The sequence below is a fragment of the Anabrus simplex genome, chromosome 5 (assembly GCF_040414725.1).
Source record: "Anabrus simplex isolate iqAnaSimp1 chromosome 5, ASM4041472v1, whole genome shotgun sequence".
Classification (NCBI taxonomy): Eukaryota; Metazoa; Arthropoda; class Insecta; order Orthoptera; family Tettigoniidae; genus Anabrus; species Anabrus simplex.
In genome coordinates, this window is record NC_090269.1 from 311,786,975 (window position 1) to 311,801,988 (window position 15,014).

The 15,014-nt window shown below is 40.1% G+C and overlaps 1 protein-coding gene across 1 annotated transcript in view; it reads left to right on the forward strand.

Moving 5' to 3' along the window:
* Positions 1-15,014, forward strand: part of LOC136874028 (15-hydroxyprostaglandin dehydrogenase [NAD(+)]) — a 116,970-nt gene that overhangs the window by 92,646 nt on the left and 9,310 nt on the right. The window contains exon 5 of the mRNA XM_067147511.2: positions 12,273-12,427. Coding sequence (XP_067003612.1) covers positions 12,273-12,427 — 155 coding nt within the window. The remainder of the gene's footprint in view (positions 1-12,272; positions 12,428-15,014) is intronic.

Sequence of the window (15,014 nt, forward strand, 5' to 3'; positions counted from 1 at the left end):
TTTAATATTCGCAGCATTATCACTGACTACAGAAGTAACTTTGTTTTCAGTACCCCATACCACGCACAAATCAACTATTACTTTTTTAATATTGTCAGCTGTATGAGGGCTTGGAAAACATTCACAAGATAGGAGGTAAGATTTCAAAACAGTTGATGGCTGCACAATGGAATGTGCAGTTACTGCAAGAAAATTAGTATTCTCCACGGAGGTCCAGCAATCTGTCGTTAAAGATACTGCAGTAGCTTCACGCATTTCACATTTGACTCTATCCTGAACTTCTGAATAAATGACGGGCATCATGCTTCTTGTTAAGGTTTTCCTAGTTGGCAGTTTATACCCCGGACAAAGCATATGTACAAATTGGATAAATTAATCTTCTTCAACAATACTGAAGGGATGATATCTCTTTACAATTAATTTTAGTAACTGCTCATTCAGGGCTCTGGTTTTAGTCACTGGAAGTGGTTTAATTACATCGACGAAACTAGTGATACGTTCTTGAAATTGGGATTGTTGGACAGATTTGTTGGAAGTACTGGGTCCAGGCTGGGGTTCACTTGACTGAGACTGGAGAAGTTGTTGCTGATGAGTGGAATGTGGATATGGGTGGGAAAAGGATGCACTGGGGGCACTGTTAATGTCACATGATACACTGTTGAGGTTTTGAGCGCTAACATTGTTTGCAATACCGGTATATGTACTGTTGTGGATTGTTGGATGTTTATTCTTGAGGTGTCTCGACATGTTACTAATATTTCCTCCTTTCACACTAATTTCTGCTTTGCAGTATCGACATATGCCTCTATTTTCTGCATAGTTGAAATGAAGCCACACAGCACTTCTTCTGTTGGACATCTTCACCTGTGACAAAGAAATAAAGGTCTAAGCTTTGAAACGTGTGAGAAGGTTAGGACCCTACTTATTTATTTTTCACCATAAACTACAAATAAATAAATAAATAAATAAATAAATAAATAAATAAATTGGGAAATCTATTTCTAGAGTCCACTCACTCTTAATGGTATTTTTTTTCCCTAAGTGGTGGTTTGGAAACCGTGGTGTAGGCCGCGGGTTTGATTCTCGGCCAGGTCGGGGATTTTTACCTGCACCTGAGGGCTGGTTCGAGGTCCACTCAGTCTACGTGATTAGAATTGAGGAGCTATCTGACGGTGAGATAGCGGCCCCAGTCTCGAAAGCCAAGAATAACGGCCGAGAGGATTCGTCGTGCTGACCACATGACACCTCGTAATCTGCAGGCCTTCGGGCTGAGCAGCGGTCGCTTGGTAGGCCAAGGCCCTTCAAGGGCTGTGGTGCCATGGGGTTTGGGGGTTGGTTTGGAAAAGCATTTGGAAGGAATCAACCATAGCTTTTGAAGAAGGTACTTTTCTAGCATGTTCGTGGAGGGAAATGGAAAACTACCGAAAACCCTTTAAAGAACAGCCGATGGAGAGATTCGAACCCACAGCGCCTCCCGAGTCCGGGTTACAAGCAAGCAGTGCTTACCGTTACGCTACACCGGTCGGTGATAAGCTGCGAGTTCTGTGATTCCACATTATTAATATTTTGATTATGAAACTTGGGCTATGGTTTCAAACCCTCTAAATATCGCATAACGTGCGTTTGAATTATGCCTATTTTAACTTTGAGTACTTTACATCACGAACACAAAAATGTAAAAAAAAAGTGTCGATACTTATATAAATTTACGCCAAGTTTTGTGGTTTCCCTACTAGTGTTTCATATTGCAATCAATCTACACAAATAAATTTACATTTCACTAGAAAGTTCTCTCCGCGCACTCCTGTGATTCCCGAGCCAACCTTATGGTTAGTCTTACTCCAACTCGTACTCCTAGTCTCATCAGGTCCCGCTCAAATCGCATACAAGACTCTCATTGGTCGGTTGGGACTAAAAGAACTACAGCTCCGTAGCTAGTCTCGCGACACGAAAATGTAAAAGATTATGTCGAGACTTACATAAACATACGCCAAGTTTTATGGTTTCGCAACTGGTATCACATAATACAATCAGTCTACACAAGTAAATTTATATTTCACTAGAAAGTTCTCTCCGTGCACTCCTGTAGAAGAGTCCCGGGACAAAATTCTGGTTAGTCTTATTCCAACTCCTACTCCTAGTCCCATCACGTCCCGTTCAAATTGTATACAAGCCTCTCATTGGTCGGTTGGGACTAAAAGAACTACAGCTCCATATCTAGTCTCCCGACAAGAAAATGTACACAAAATATGTTGACATTTAGGGCCTACATAAATTTACTCCAAGTTTTATGGTTTCGCAACTGGCATCACACAATACAATCAATCAACACAAGTAAACTTACCTTTCACTGATCACTGGCCAATCTTTATGTTCTGATATCTGATTAGTCTTACTCAAACTCTTAGTTCCACCATGTCCCGCTCATATCGCATGCAAGTGTCGCATTGGTCGGTTGGGACTTAAAAGAACTACAACTCCGTAGCTAGTCCTTCCTTGATACAAGCGTCTCATTGGTCGGTTGGGACTTAAAAGAACTACAACTCCGTAGCTAGTCCTTCCTTGAAGAGTTACTCAACCCGAAGAGCAGTTCTTTAGGAGCAGTTCACTCAGGAACTACACATCTCTAACCACAATCCTTTGCGGTGGTGGCCATATTGGGTCTCAAATATCGTTGCCAAACAAGAGAAAACAAAGAAATCGGAAATCCTGCAACTTCAAAAGCAGACGAAAATTCTGCACACATTCGGGATCAACTACAATACTGCTGTCAAGATGAAGCACAACTCTCACAAAGCAGCACGGACCAACAAGCCAAATCTCCCATTTCCCATTTCCCAAGTACCAAGCACTATAATGCACGGGAAGCCACGATTACAGGTACCAGGTGATAACACGATAATCGAAGACCACTCTCATAATCATACACGAGATACTCAGGAAGAATGTAACAAGAATTAACAAGAATTCCCTTGACAACTGCACCGAAAATATGACAGAAAATACTAATGTGGCAGAAAAAACAAACGATGATGCCAATCAGGGCTATACTGGACCTTGGATTACCCATCAAAGAAGAAGACCAACAACATTGCGGAATAGAAATGGGCATGCAAAAGGGGACACAATAATCGGAACTAAACCGGATATAGAGCAGTTACAGGCAGCTACCAAGAAAGCGTGGATGTATATGGGTGTATATGGGGAGGCTCCACAAAGAAACAGAGTCGGAATCTATAATAAACTTCCTCCGAACAAATGGTATCCTTGGAGATATCGAATGCGAGTCATTACAAACAAAAGGATCAAACAAGGCATTCAAAATAGGAGTGGATTTGAGATACCTTGATTCATTACAGGACAAAAACTTCTGGCCTCAGGGAATCTTAGTGCGGCCTTTTCGTTTCTCAAGAGGAAGAACCGGTGTACAGTTGCACGTCTAAAATAAGATCACACGACAAGACTAAGGCACTAAATTTGGACATTGTTCTTTGGAATGTGGAAGGTTTAAAATCTCTTTGTTCTTCCCTTTCTGATAATTTCTGGCAACAGTTTGATATAGCCATACTTACTGAGACTTTTCTACTGGAAGACATAAGTTTTCCACAGCTTTACAGCAGACACGCTCTTGCCACACCAAAGGAGCGAGGAAGGCCTGAAGGAGGAGTTAGTATACTGTATGGAGAAGGCATCGGCTCACCAAGAGAAGTTCATAAAGATGAAAATATGCTAATAATTGAGACGGACAAAATAACCATAATCAGTATCTACATTAGCCCAGCTAGAACAGCAGACGATGCAATGGAACATATAGTTAAGGCAGTAACAGCGGTAAAAGATAACAGAAATGTGATTCTGGGGGGTGACATTAACTGTCGTTTAGACAAACCTGATCATAAAACTAACATTATTCTTGATTACTTACAAGATGAAGGCTATAAACTGATAAATAAAGCAGAAGAAGTAACCTATATGGCTCCAAATGGTAAAAGTACTGTTGATCTTTTTTTTGTCAAAGGACGTTGCCTAACAATTCTTGATCGAGAGGTCATGGCCTCACATCCGACAACAGTTCTTAGGAAGCATATACCTGTCGCCATTAAAGTTGAGCTAGGAAATCAAAATCCAGTAACCAAGAAGAGTCCTAATCTATGCATTACAAGGAAAGTGTGTATGCCTGTCATAGAGGGTGGAAAAGAAGACTTGAAAAGAGTACCACAGATGATAAATGAAGGAATGATTGACGCTGCTCTGGATAGTGTTCTGGACCTCATAAAGAAAGCACAAATCAGGAAGACTCCGAGAATTGCCAAACCATGGTTCGACAAGGAGTGCTACACGGCCAGACAAGATACTCTGGACCTTTTACACAAGGCACGGAAAACAGGTGGGGAATCCACATATGCTGAGTATGCAGTGAAAAGGAAAACATATAAGGAACTACTCAAACAAAAGAAGGCGCACTACCTAGAAGAAAAGGCTAAATTGCAAGCTCAAGATGCTATGAAAGACCCTTACATTGCTCTTCTCCAGAATTTCCAATAGCTACATGGGAGAAACATTTCTCGGAGATCCTTAATCAGCAAAATCTCGACATAGCTCTCCCACTTCGAGAAAATCTACATTGTACAACAAGACCTATAGATCAGGAGGAAGTCAAAACTGCTATCCAGTCCATGAAAAATAAGAAGGCAGTTGGCCCAGATGGAGTTTTCAATGAAAATCTGAAAGATACCTGTGACATTCTGCTTCATACATGGACCACTCTGTTCAACGCGTGTTTGACGACAGGGAAAATACCCGAAGGTTGGAGACGGTCGCATATCAAAATGCTCTTCAAAGGCAAAGGAGACAGGGATGACCCTGATTCGTATAGAGGCATTGCCCTCGAAAACAACATTTATAAGACCTATGTCAAGATCCTAGAGAACAGACTAATTGCAGAAACAGGAATTATGATCCCCGAACTCCAATTTGGTTTCATGAAAGGAAGAGGGACATTACATGCAGTCAAGAATCTCTTGGACAATATACGTGAATCAATGAGGTGGTCAAAGGGGAAATTTTATGTAATCTTTGTGGACTTTAAGAAGGCTTTTGACCTCTTAAACAGAGAAATACTCCTTAGAAAACCAGCGAATATGATTGGAGCAGACAACCCACTAACCATAGCCATAAATAACATACTTGCTTACAACAGGGTCACGATACAAGATGGCAAAGCGTCCTCAGCAGCCATTATACAAAGCAACGGGGTACTGCAAGGGGACCCCCTTAGTCCGATACTATTTAACATAGCCTTAGCAGATATCTCAAATATCATCCACAAAACATCGGTTGTGATGTACCAGTATGCAGATGACATAGCAATAGGATCAAACAACAGAGATGACCTACAAGCTGTAATGGATAAACTCGATAAGTTTGCCGACATGAATAGTCTCATAATCAACAGAAATAAAACAGTCCAAATGGTTTTCCGGAAAGGAGGGAGAATAGCAGCAAATGACAAGATAACAAGCAGTGAAACAGCCCTGGAAGTTGTGAATTCATTCAAATACTTGGGAATTACGCTCCAGCCCTCTTCTACTTCTTTTAGAATTCATATAAGAGAAAGGTCATTGGCAGCCATAAGAAATATGTATGATTTGAAGGAACCCACTAAACTGTCTCTAAATACAGCCATGACGCTGTTCTATGCAAAGGTTCTACCTGCTCTGACATACGGTTTGGAGCTAATTTGGGAACATCTAACTCTGTCTGACCTTAGAGTTATTGAGAATGTCTAGGCTAGATTCTTGAAAAGAATTTTAGGTATTTCCAAAATGTCAGAGTCAAGACTTGCTTATCAGCTAGCCAGAGAAACCTTCCTTATGGAAGACATAAGAATGAGACTACAATTACCCTCCACACGACAAGAACAGGAACTACTTCATATTAGACTAAGAAAACGAGCGGAAATTGACTTGGAATTCTACGGGACGGACGCAATGATCAACCGAAGCTGGACTGGGCCGAACAACGAACTGAGGAGTGCTCTGAATAGACTGGCTATACATGGTTTCCATCACAAACTGTGCGTACGACCTGGTTTTCATGACCCATCTGTGCAGTGCGTGTGCGTGTTATGTAACAAACGATGTGAACGATACCATTTTAGTGTATGCAGCAAAAGAACAGTTTCCTTATTGGATTATTCTAAAATGTAATGCACATTTGTGCGCAATTTCTTCGTATTTAATTTCAATATCGTTGTAATGTGGGCGTGCCTGATGTAATGATGCGAGTTATTACTTGTATTTTGAAAGAAAACGGGATACTGCGCCGCACCAAATTGTCAAAATAAGACAACTGACGGAATTAGTTTTTCGCTTCCCGAGAGATAAGCAGAGGAGAGCTCAGTGGGTACAAAACTGTAGGCGTGACAAATGTCAACCTACAGATAATTCTTCTTGTGCTAGGTTAGTGAAGTTATACATTCGTATTATTCCTGAATAATAGTATGTTTATATGAACGATGTTCTATATTTATAGGTCTTATGTATTTTCTTCTAGCATCATTTTGAAGTATCGCAATTTGAACTAAAGAGGGCAGATGGACGGAATCTACTCAAGTGGAAATCCATCCCAGCAATTTTCAACGTCCCTAATCCACCTAAGTCTTTGACATATAATAGGAAACCTCCCAAAGAAAGAGAATTGTCTTTCAAAACAAGCAAGAAAAGTAACAGGAAGCGTGTAATATTAGTATTGATGTTTTTGAAAATTTCCTTTTCATGTGTCCGGCTCCATGGCTAAATGGTTAGTGTGCTAGCCTTTCGTCACAGGGGTCCCAAGCTCGATTCCCGGCAGGTTCAGGAATTTTAACCATAATTGGTCAATTTCGCTGGCACGGGGGCTGGGCGTATGTGTCGTCTTCATCTTCATTTCATCCTCATTACGACGCGCAGGTCGCCTACGGGAGTCAGATCAAAAGATCTGCACCTGGTGAGCCGAACTTGTCCTCAGATGCTCCTGGCACTAAAAGCCAAACGCCATTTCATTCCATTCCTTTTCATGTAAACTACAGACAGTATCTTTCTAACCCTACATGCAACGTAGAAATCTTTCACAGATATTTGAAATGCTTGTTCCTGTTCATTTACCAATTATAATCACAACACAGAATAAGCCAATCACTTCAAACCAACAATTTATGTCCAGCTGGCCATCATTACAACAATTTTATTGATAATAGCAGTCTTATACTGTACTGTAATTATTATTTACAGCTAATCATTCATCTTAAATGCTCTATAGAGTATATTATGGCTGGACAAATACTTAAGGATCACAACACTTGCTTCACTCGCACTAACCTACGACTGTAATTTATAATTTATATCCTAATGTAATCCCTAAGAATGGAGGAGCGGAAAGGAACTGGCCACCCTACCGCATGTAAACTCCGGCTCAGGAACACCTCTGCCGAGGTTCGGACCTGCCTTCGGGCAGAATAACCCTTACCTACCTAATCCCTAAAATAGCTTAACCTAAGTCAACTCAACTTAATAGCGATTGAATTTCTATTTCTGATGGAATCGTGTCTACCATTGGCTTTAATTTTCTTAACCTTTATTATTATTATTATTATTATTATTATTATTATTATTATTATTATTATTATTATTATTTGTATGAATATTAGGACTCGGCTAAGAGCCCCGTGGTCGACAACCCACGCTCCCTAGTTAGGAGCGCCTGATGCCCCTTTCAGTCGCCTCTTATGACAGGCAGGGGAGACCGTGGAATCTATTTTGGGTTGTGACTACGAGGCCCTTAGCTGAGTCTTGACATGGCTTTCACTATTCTAGCCCATCCGACCTCCCCTGGTCAACACTTGTTCTTTTCCGACCGTGACGGCATTAGCGCATTCGAGGCCTAGGAAGTTTTTCATTTCCACGCACTTTGTGGCCTTCATCTTTCTTTTGCCGATACCTTCATTTTTCGAAGTGTTGGTCCCCTTCCATTTGTTTTCTTCTGATTAGTGTTTATAGAGGATGGTTGTCCAGTGGTAGTTCCCCTTAAAACAATAATCACCACCACCACTTTGTACTATATAGCTGCATGGGTTATCAATAAACTAGTTAAGAGTAGCTAAGAACATCACTCTTGTTGCATATGTGCAGAATATTTTTGCCTTAGAACCCAAAGAAATACCATATGAATGTATAACAACAGTTACCATACATAATTTAATGCACTCAACTCAAGAGGCATTCAGTGTTTGCCAACATACTGGGGTAACCTTTTAGAAACGTAGTAGATATCGGAAATTACTTTCTTAATAAAGAAAACGCTGAAGGTAATATATTACAACCGTCGTTTAGTACTTTAAACACAGTACTTCAATTTCAGTATTTCATGTCCCGGTAATGACAATATGACACAGGTACTGTACAGGTTTGTATGTTTCTGTCAATAAGATTACGTATTTGACAGATGATATTAATAAGAAACACAGTAAGACCAAATTGTAAGGAAGTAAAAGAGAAGAACATGAGCTTTTCTGTTGATTCTTGTTTCTCAAAAAAGAATTTCAAACTCTGTTAATTATCTTCCTATTCAAATAGCTGTGAATGTATTCATATCATTTAAGTGTTATACAGTTATATATACATGACCAATAGATGCCCAATTAAATTTTTTTATGAAAAACAGTTGGTATTTTATTTTTATTTCAATGTACGGTACCGAAATACTCTAAATTCGCAAGCAAGTTGCTTTACGTCGCACCGACTCAGATAGGTCTTACGGCGACGATGGACGGGAAAGGGCTAGGAGTGGGAAGGAAGCGTCCGTGGCCTTAATTAAGGTACAGCCCCAGCATTTGCCTGGATTGAAAATGGGAAACCACGGAAAACCATCTTCAGGGCTGCCGACAGTGGGGTTCGAACCCACTATCTCCCGAATACTGGATACTGGCCGCACTTAAGCGACTGCAGCTATCGAGCTCGGTACTCTAAATTCGAATACACTTGCCTTTGGTTACGCTCGCTTAAAGACCCAATATGGCGGCTCCATAAGTAGCATTCGTGACTTGACCTCCCTAGACAGACCTTGATGGCGACTAGTGAACAGAAAGCTTTTTGTGTTTTGCAGTTTGCAAAGACAGAATCTGTAGTTACTGTGCAACGTGCGTTCCGCATTAAGTTCGGTTGTGATCCTCCAAGTGATAATAACATTCGCAGATGGTATCATAAGTTTGAAGACACCGGTTGCCTTTGTAAAGGGAAGAGCAAGGGACGACCAAGATTAAGTGAAGAGACTGTTGAGCGAGTGAGAGAGTCATTCACTCGTAGCCCAAAGAAATCAGTCCAGAAGGCTAGTCGTGAATTACAACTTCCTGCGTCGACGGTTTGGAAAGTTGTAAGAAAACGCTTACAGCTACGTCCTTACCGGTAACAGTTATTACAGGCTCTAAAGCCGGCAGACCACAGATTACGTGCCAACTTCGCAAACGACATGTTGTTACATGATTATGAGTTTATGAATCGTGTTGTTTTCAGTGATGAATCAGTCTTTCACCTTAGTGGACATGTAAACACTCATAATGTGCGCATCTGTGGCTCAGAAAATCCTCACGAGTTGGTACAAATGCAACGAGATTCCCCTAAAGTGAATGTTTTTTGTGCCGTATCCCGGTGAAAGGTTTATGGGCCTTTCTTTTATGGTGAACGTACTGTAACTGGTACTTCTTACCTCGATACACTAGAGCAGGGCCTCTCAAACGCCCAAAATCTCACGCGTGCAGAGCGAGGCGCAAGAGCTCCGTGCACTGTGCATCGGTGTTGCTCGGTATGGCTCGGATCAACGCTTCGTCTCTGGGCTACTCGGCTATGCTCGGCTCTACTCGGCTATACTCGGCTCAACTCAGCCCGGATTTGGAGCGCTACGGCGCAAGTGGTGGTGAGGGAGACAGGGGGAGCGAGCGAGACAGGCGTGAGGAAAGAGAGAGTTAGCGCTATTGCTCCAAATCGAGGAGTGGGGGGTCTGCACTCTGGTCAACCAAGCCAAGTCGTCTTTTGCACCGTGCACAGTGCATGCACCACGCGCATGCACCCTGAGAGGCCCTGCACTAGAGCAATGGCTCTTCCCTCAGTTGGAAGAAAATGAGCCAGAGAACTTCATTTTCCATCAAGATGGTGTGCCACCTCACTGGCATAACGACGTACTACTACCGCTGTCTAGCGGATTGCGACGAAACCATTGCACGTACATGCGCACTGGTGCCAACAAACAAAACTGTTTGAGTTGCTCTTTCATTTGACATATAATGTATAACTGTAAGTTTAACGTATTCAATATTATAAGGCGTTAAAACTCCAAACTTCATTTGTAAACACCCTGTATTATTAATTGATATATTGTATTGTCAATTTATTTCTTATAATTGCACTTCAATATGGAACAAAAATGAAATTTGTGGCTTATAATAAATGCCCCTTTTCAAGCGTGGAGATAAGAATAAGTCGCACGGAGACAGGTCAGATGTGGGGCAGCGGAACCATGCCACTTTTAGCCAAAAACTGTCTAACAGAGATGGCTGTGTGTGCAGGTGCGTTGTCGTGGTGGACGAACCAACCAACCAACCACGATACAGGTGGCACTGAACTGGCAATGAGTTGCGTTATGCACACCTAGCAGCAGAAATTCATACTGCACAAGCTTCACCCACGGCAATGATATTCCGGTTATTTTTGGGTACCCGCTTGTATATTTTTCTCTTCAGCTTTCTATATTGGCTTAACTATAAACTCGCTAACCAAAGGAATGTGCAGTAAATGCAGAACCCTTATAATGGATCTTTCTGTCCCCATTCATACCTGGCACTATCAGGCCATATTTGATGTGTTTCATAGTTTAGGTTCTGAAACATTTAATTCATCCTTCCCACTGTTTCGCCTTTACAGACTCCATAGTTGGAAATCAACTGGTGCTCGGGTTTAAGAAAACATCTGCCCTTAACATTAAATAACCACTTTTTTTTTTTCCATTCACTTGTCTGTCTCCCCACTCCCTTTACCTCACACAGCGTCTACTTGTCAACAATGACCATTGCCATTATTATTCTGTCCTCCACTGATGAAGGCTGCAGCTGAATATTTTCCATTCATATCTTTCTTCTATGTGTAATCTGTCCACGCATTTTAGACAGTAAGAAGCTACTCTCGATCTGTTCCTAGTCATATATATTGTTGGTGTGAATAGTTCCTTCTTCGTTACTATCTTGCTCCATTTGTTCTGTTGAGTCTAGGATGAGTCCTAGGTTTTCTGTCCTGTTGCTACAAATTGTATCTGTTCTACTGCAAATTATGCCTGGTCGACAATTACTGCTGTCTTCAGAAATGCTATACTCCTTATAAACTTTCCTGTGTAATTTTCTCAGTGCTGTGGCTATTTATGGTGCACTGAGATTATGTAATGCCTATATAACATACAAGGTATATTCAGTTAACCACCACAGATCTGCATTTAGTACTGTTGCCCACGTGCCAAATTCTCTCTCTGTTGCTTTCCTAGTCCTTTTTTAAATGATTTCAAAGGATTTGAACATCTCTTGGGGTAAATTGTTCCAGTCCTTAATTCCTCTTCCTATAAACAAATTAACTAATGTTTGCCCCAATTTGTATGATCTTTCCTTCTCTTAAAACCTTTACTGGGGCCAATGACCTCGATGTTAGCCCCCTTTAAACAACAAGCATCATCATCATCAAAACCTTTACTCAAGCATATTCATCTACTAAGGTTATTCCACACAATATCTGTGCAGACAGTGTGGAACATACCACTTATTAAAAGTAATGAATCGGAATTTTAGAATTTCATCTTAGACATACCGCTTAGTCGAGCAGCTTGTCTCTTTACTCCCAAGTCTTCCCAGCCCTAAGTTTTTCAACATTTTGTCTGATCTAATGGTTTTAATGTAAACCCAGTTCTGTCTCTGTAGTTATCATGAATTTTTTTAAAAAATCTTTTAATGTAAAATGAATGGAAATTTGGTCTGCGACATTAAATAGCACTATTATTTTTTTATATTACCAGCAGAGCAAGGGTAATTTTTCACCTAGAACTGTCCAAAGGGCTTGTTTGTAATGTGGTTGTAGTTTTTAATATACAGTATGTTGTAAAATTATTATGTTCCCTTGGTTCCTAGAGATGATTGGATTGATTTATTTTAAAATACTCCTCTTCAAATGATGAATAAATTTAATTTGTTCTATTTTTTATAGGACTCGTATCATGTGAATTTGACTGGTGTGAGAGTGGTGGGTATATGTCCTGGAGCTACTGAGTCTGATTTGATTGGTGATGTGAAGAAACAACTTTTGTCTTCAGAATATGAGAAAGCATGGCAGCAAGATACAGTCAATTCATATCCACAGAAGTAAGACAAAGAAATCATTTTTATAAATTGATTATTCTACCAGTAGGAAAACTAAACTTCTAAACTACCTGTTAATGTGTAATATAATATTACTTTTATTTATGAACTGTATCAAAGTAGAAAGTTACTAAAAATTAAATATGGAAGGGGAAGCAAAAATCCAAATGAGTCGACCATACTGTATGGGTTGTGTAGCTGTAAGTTTGCATACAGGTGATGATGGTGTCGGAGCCCCCACTAACAGCCCTAATGATGGTTTTCTGCAGTTTTCTATGCCATGGCCGGTACCTCCGTAGTCCTAGTTCTGTCCCATACCCATCACCACTGAAAATGTGTGTATTCATACCCCATTAAAACCTCCAGCAAAGGAAGAAATATTCTCTAATGATTAATTTGTTTTTCAGACAACCTGCTGCATAGTATTGTTGCTTGCCTCATATACTCAAGATTACAAGATTGAATTCTAATGCAGTTGGTTGGTATTTCTGAATGCTTAAATGCGAAAAATTATTTGTGGGTAGGTTTACTGATACTCATTCACACACTCACTCAGTGGGCTTCTGGGGGACGTGAAGTTCCTGTGCCGATCTCAAAATCCTCTTCCATCCTTTTTGATCTTGAGCCTGCTCTTCCCAGTTATCAATTTGGAGGGTCCGGCACATTTTGTTGATCTTCTTTTTCCAGGTGCTTTGGGGCTTCCTGAAGATCTTTTTCCATTAAGAGATCCCTTGTATAGATCTACTGGTGCTCTGTCATCTTGCATCCTCAGTACATGTTCAGCCCAGTGCAGTCTGTTGGATTCTATCACACCCATTATAGTGTGTTGTTGAGAGAGGGTGTAAATCTCATAATTAGATCTTTTCTGCCAACTTTGAGAGATAGGATAGAACCATAGGCCAAATATTTTTCTATAAACTTTATTCTCAAAGACTTGCAACTGCTGCTGCTCTTTCTTGGTTATACTCCATGTCTCAGAACCATACAGAAGTACTGGTCAAATTATTGTATTGTACATAATTATTTTTGCATTCCTACGTAGTACGCTTCTTCAGTGACACCTAGGCCATCTATGACAGCTAATGGTGAACCTGTTGAGGATCCAACCAGCCTTCGGGCTGAATACCCAACATACATACATTAAAAACTAGGAGCCTAATATAGGGCTCATAGAGTAAAAATGCCTTTTTTGCATTTTTAATTCTAGCTTGGTGTTCCTGTTGCCTTTGGTTTTGCTCATCAATGAATACACCAAGGAATTTAAACTCCTCTACTCTTTTAAATATATATTTCCCTATCTTCAAACTGGATCTTATGAAATTTTTACACTGTTGCAACAGAGGCATCATGAAAAGCAGAGGGGTTGTTTTTTTTTTTTTTTTTTTTTTCAAAGAGGTAGAGGGGCGATATTTATTGATTATTTTTTCAATAAAGAAATTATTGTATCCATTAGATTTAGCTATAATACGACCATGCTGTTGTACGCTGCTCGTTTGTGAATTTGCCACGGTGATGAGACAAAGTCTCTCATAGTGCATTGGCACTGCCGGTGGCTCCAAGTAGCATATGCAGTGGCCTCCATGGTATGCACTAGCCATGCATCTTGGTAGGTGTGCTATTTACCAACTGATAAGCCCAACTTAGCACACTGGGGCGAAACACTGGCAACCAGGAATGAGTTAGGTGGGAAATTTATAATGTCCAATAACGGACCAAATATATTGGTATTATATAAATTTACTCATTCGGAATAAATATTTCAGCTTCCCTATGGGAATCAACATCTTTTCACAGTGAAAATGTTAATCAAATCCATATGGTGGGAGGGGCCAGAATGGTTAAGATATTATGAGAAGTGGCCCACAACTCACTACCAGCCGAGTGAAGATGAAATAAACCAAGAAAAGAAAAGGGGAACTGTTACCATGTTGACATCCTCATCACCCTCGCCTGAAGAAAAATGTTACCTTAAATACTTCGTGACGTATTCGTAGCATTCTGGCCAAGTGTCTCAGATGTAGAAGAATGCTGAAACATAACCTGTGGATCTTCCGGAAGCTTGAGTAAGAGAAACCTCTGTACTTGAAGCGGTCGGAATTGATCTAGCGTGTCCATTGCACCTGAGAGGTAATACAAAATTGTGGATCATAATCTTTACATGTGCTGTTGTCAGGGCAGTTCATTTTGAACTACCATATTTCACTGTGTAATCCACTACCAAAATGTACAGTTTACTTATGAATCGCATAATCTATGTGCTTTTTATACCAACATTTTCAAAGAAAATTGTTGGGTGCGACCATTACGCAAAGAATTTTAAAAACCAATATTTGTATTACTCAAAAAATAAATTTATAAATATATTATATTTGATATAAGTTTAAGGTGGTGGTGGTAGTAGTAGTAGTAGTATTTATTCATTCATCATGTCGTTTACATATTTACAGGACTAAACATAACTCTTCTAATAACATTATTACTTGAGAAATATTAATCTTATAACTAAACCACATATATTACAGAAGTAGTAGTATTATTATCAACATATTAATACTTAAAATAAATTGAACTTGCAACTATCTCTTGCACA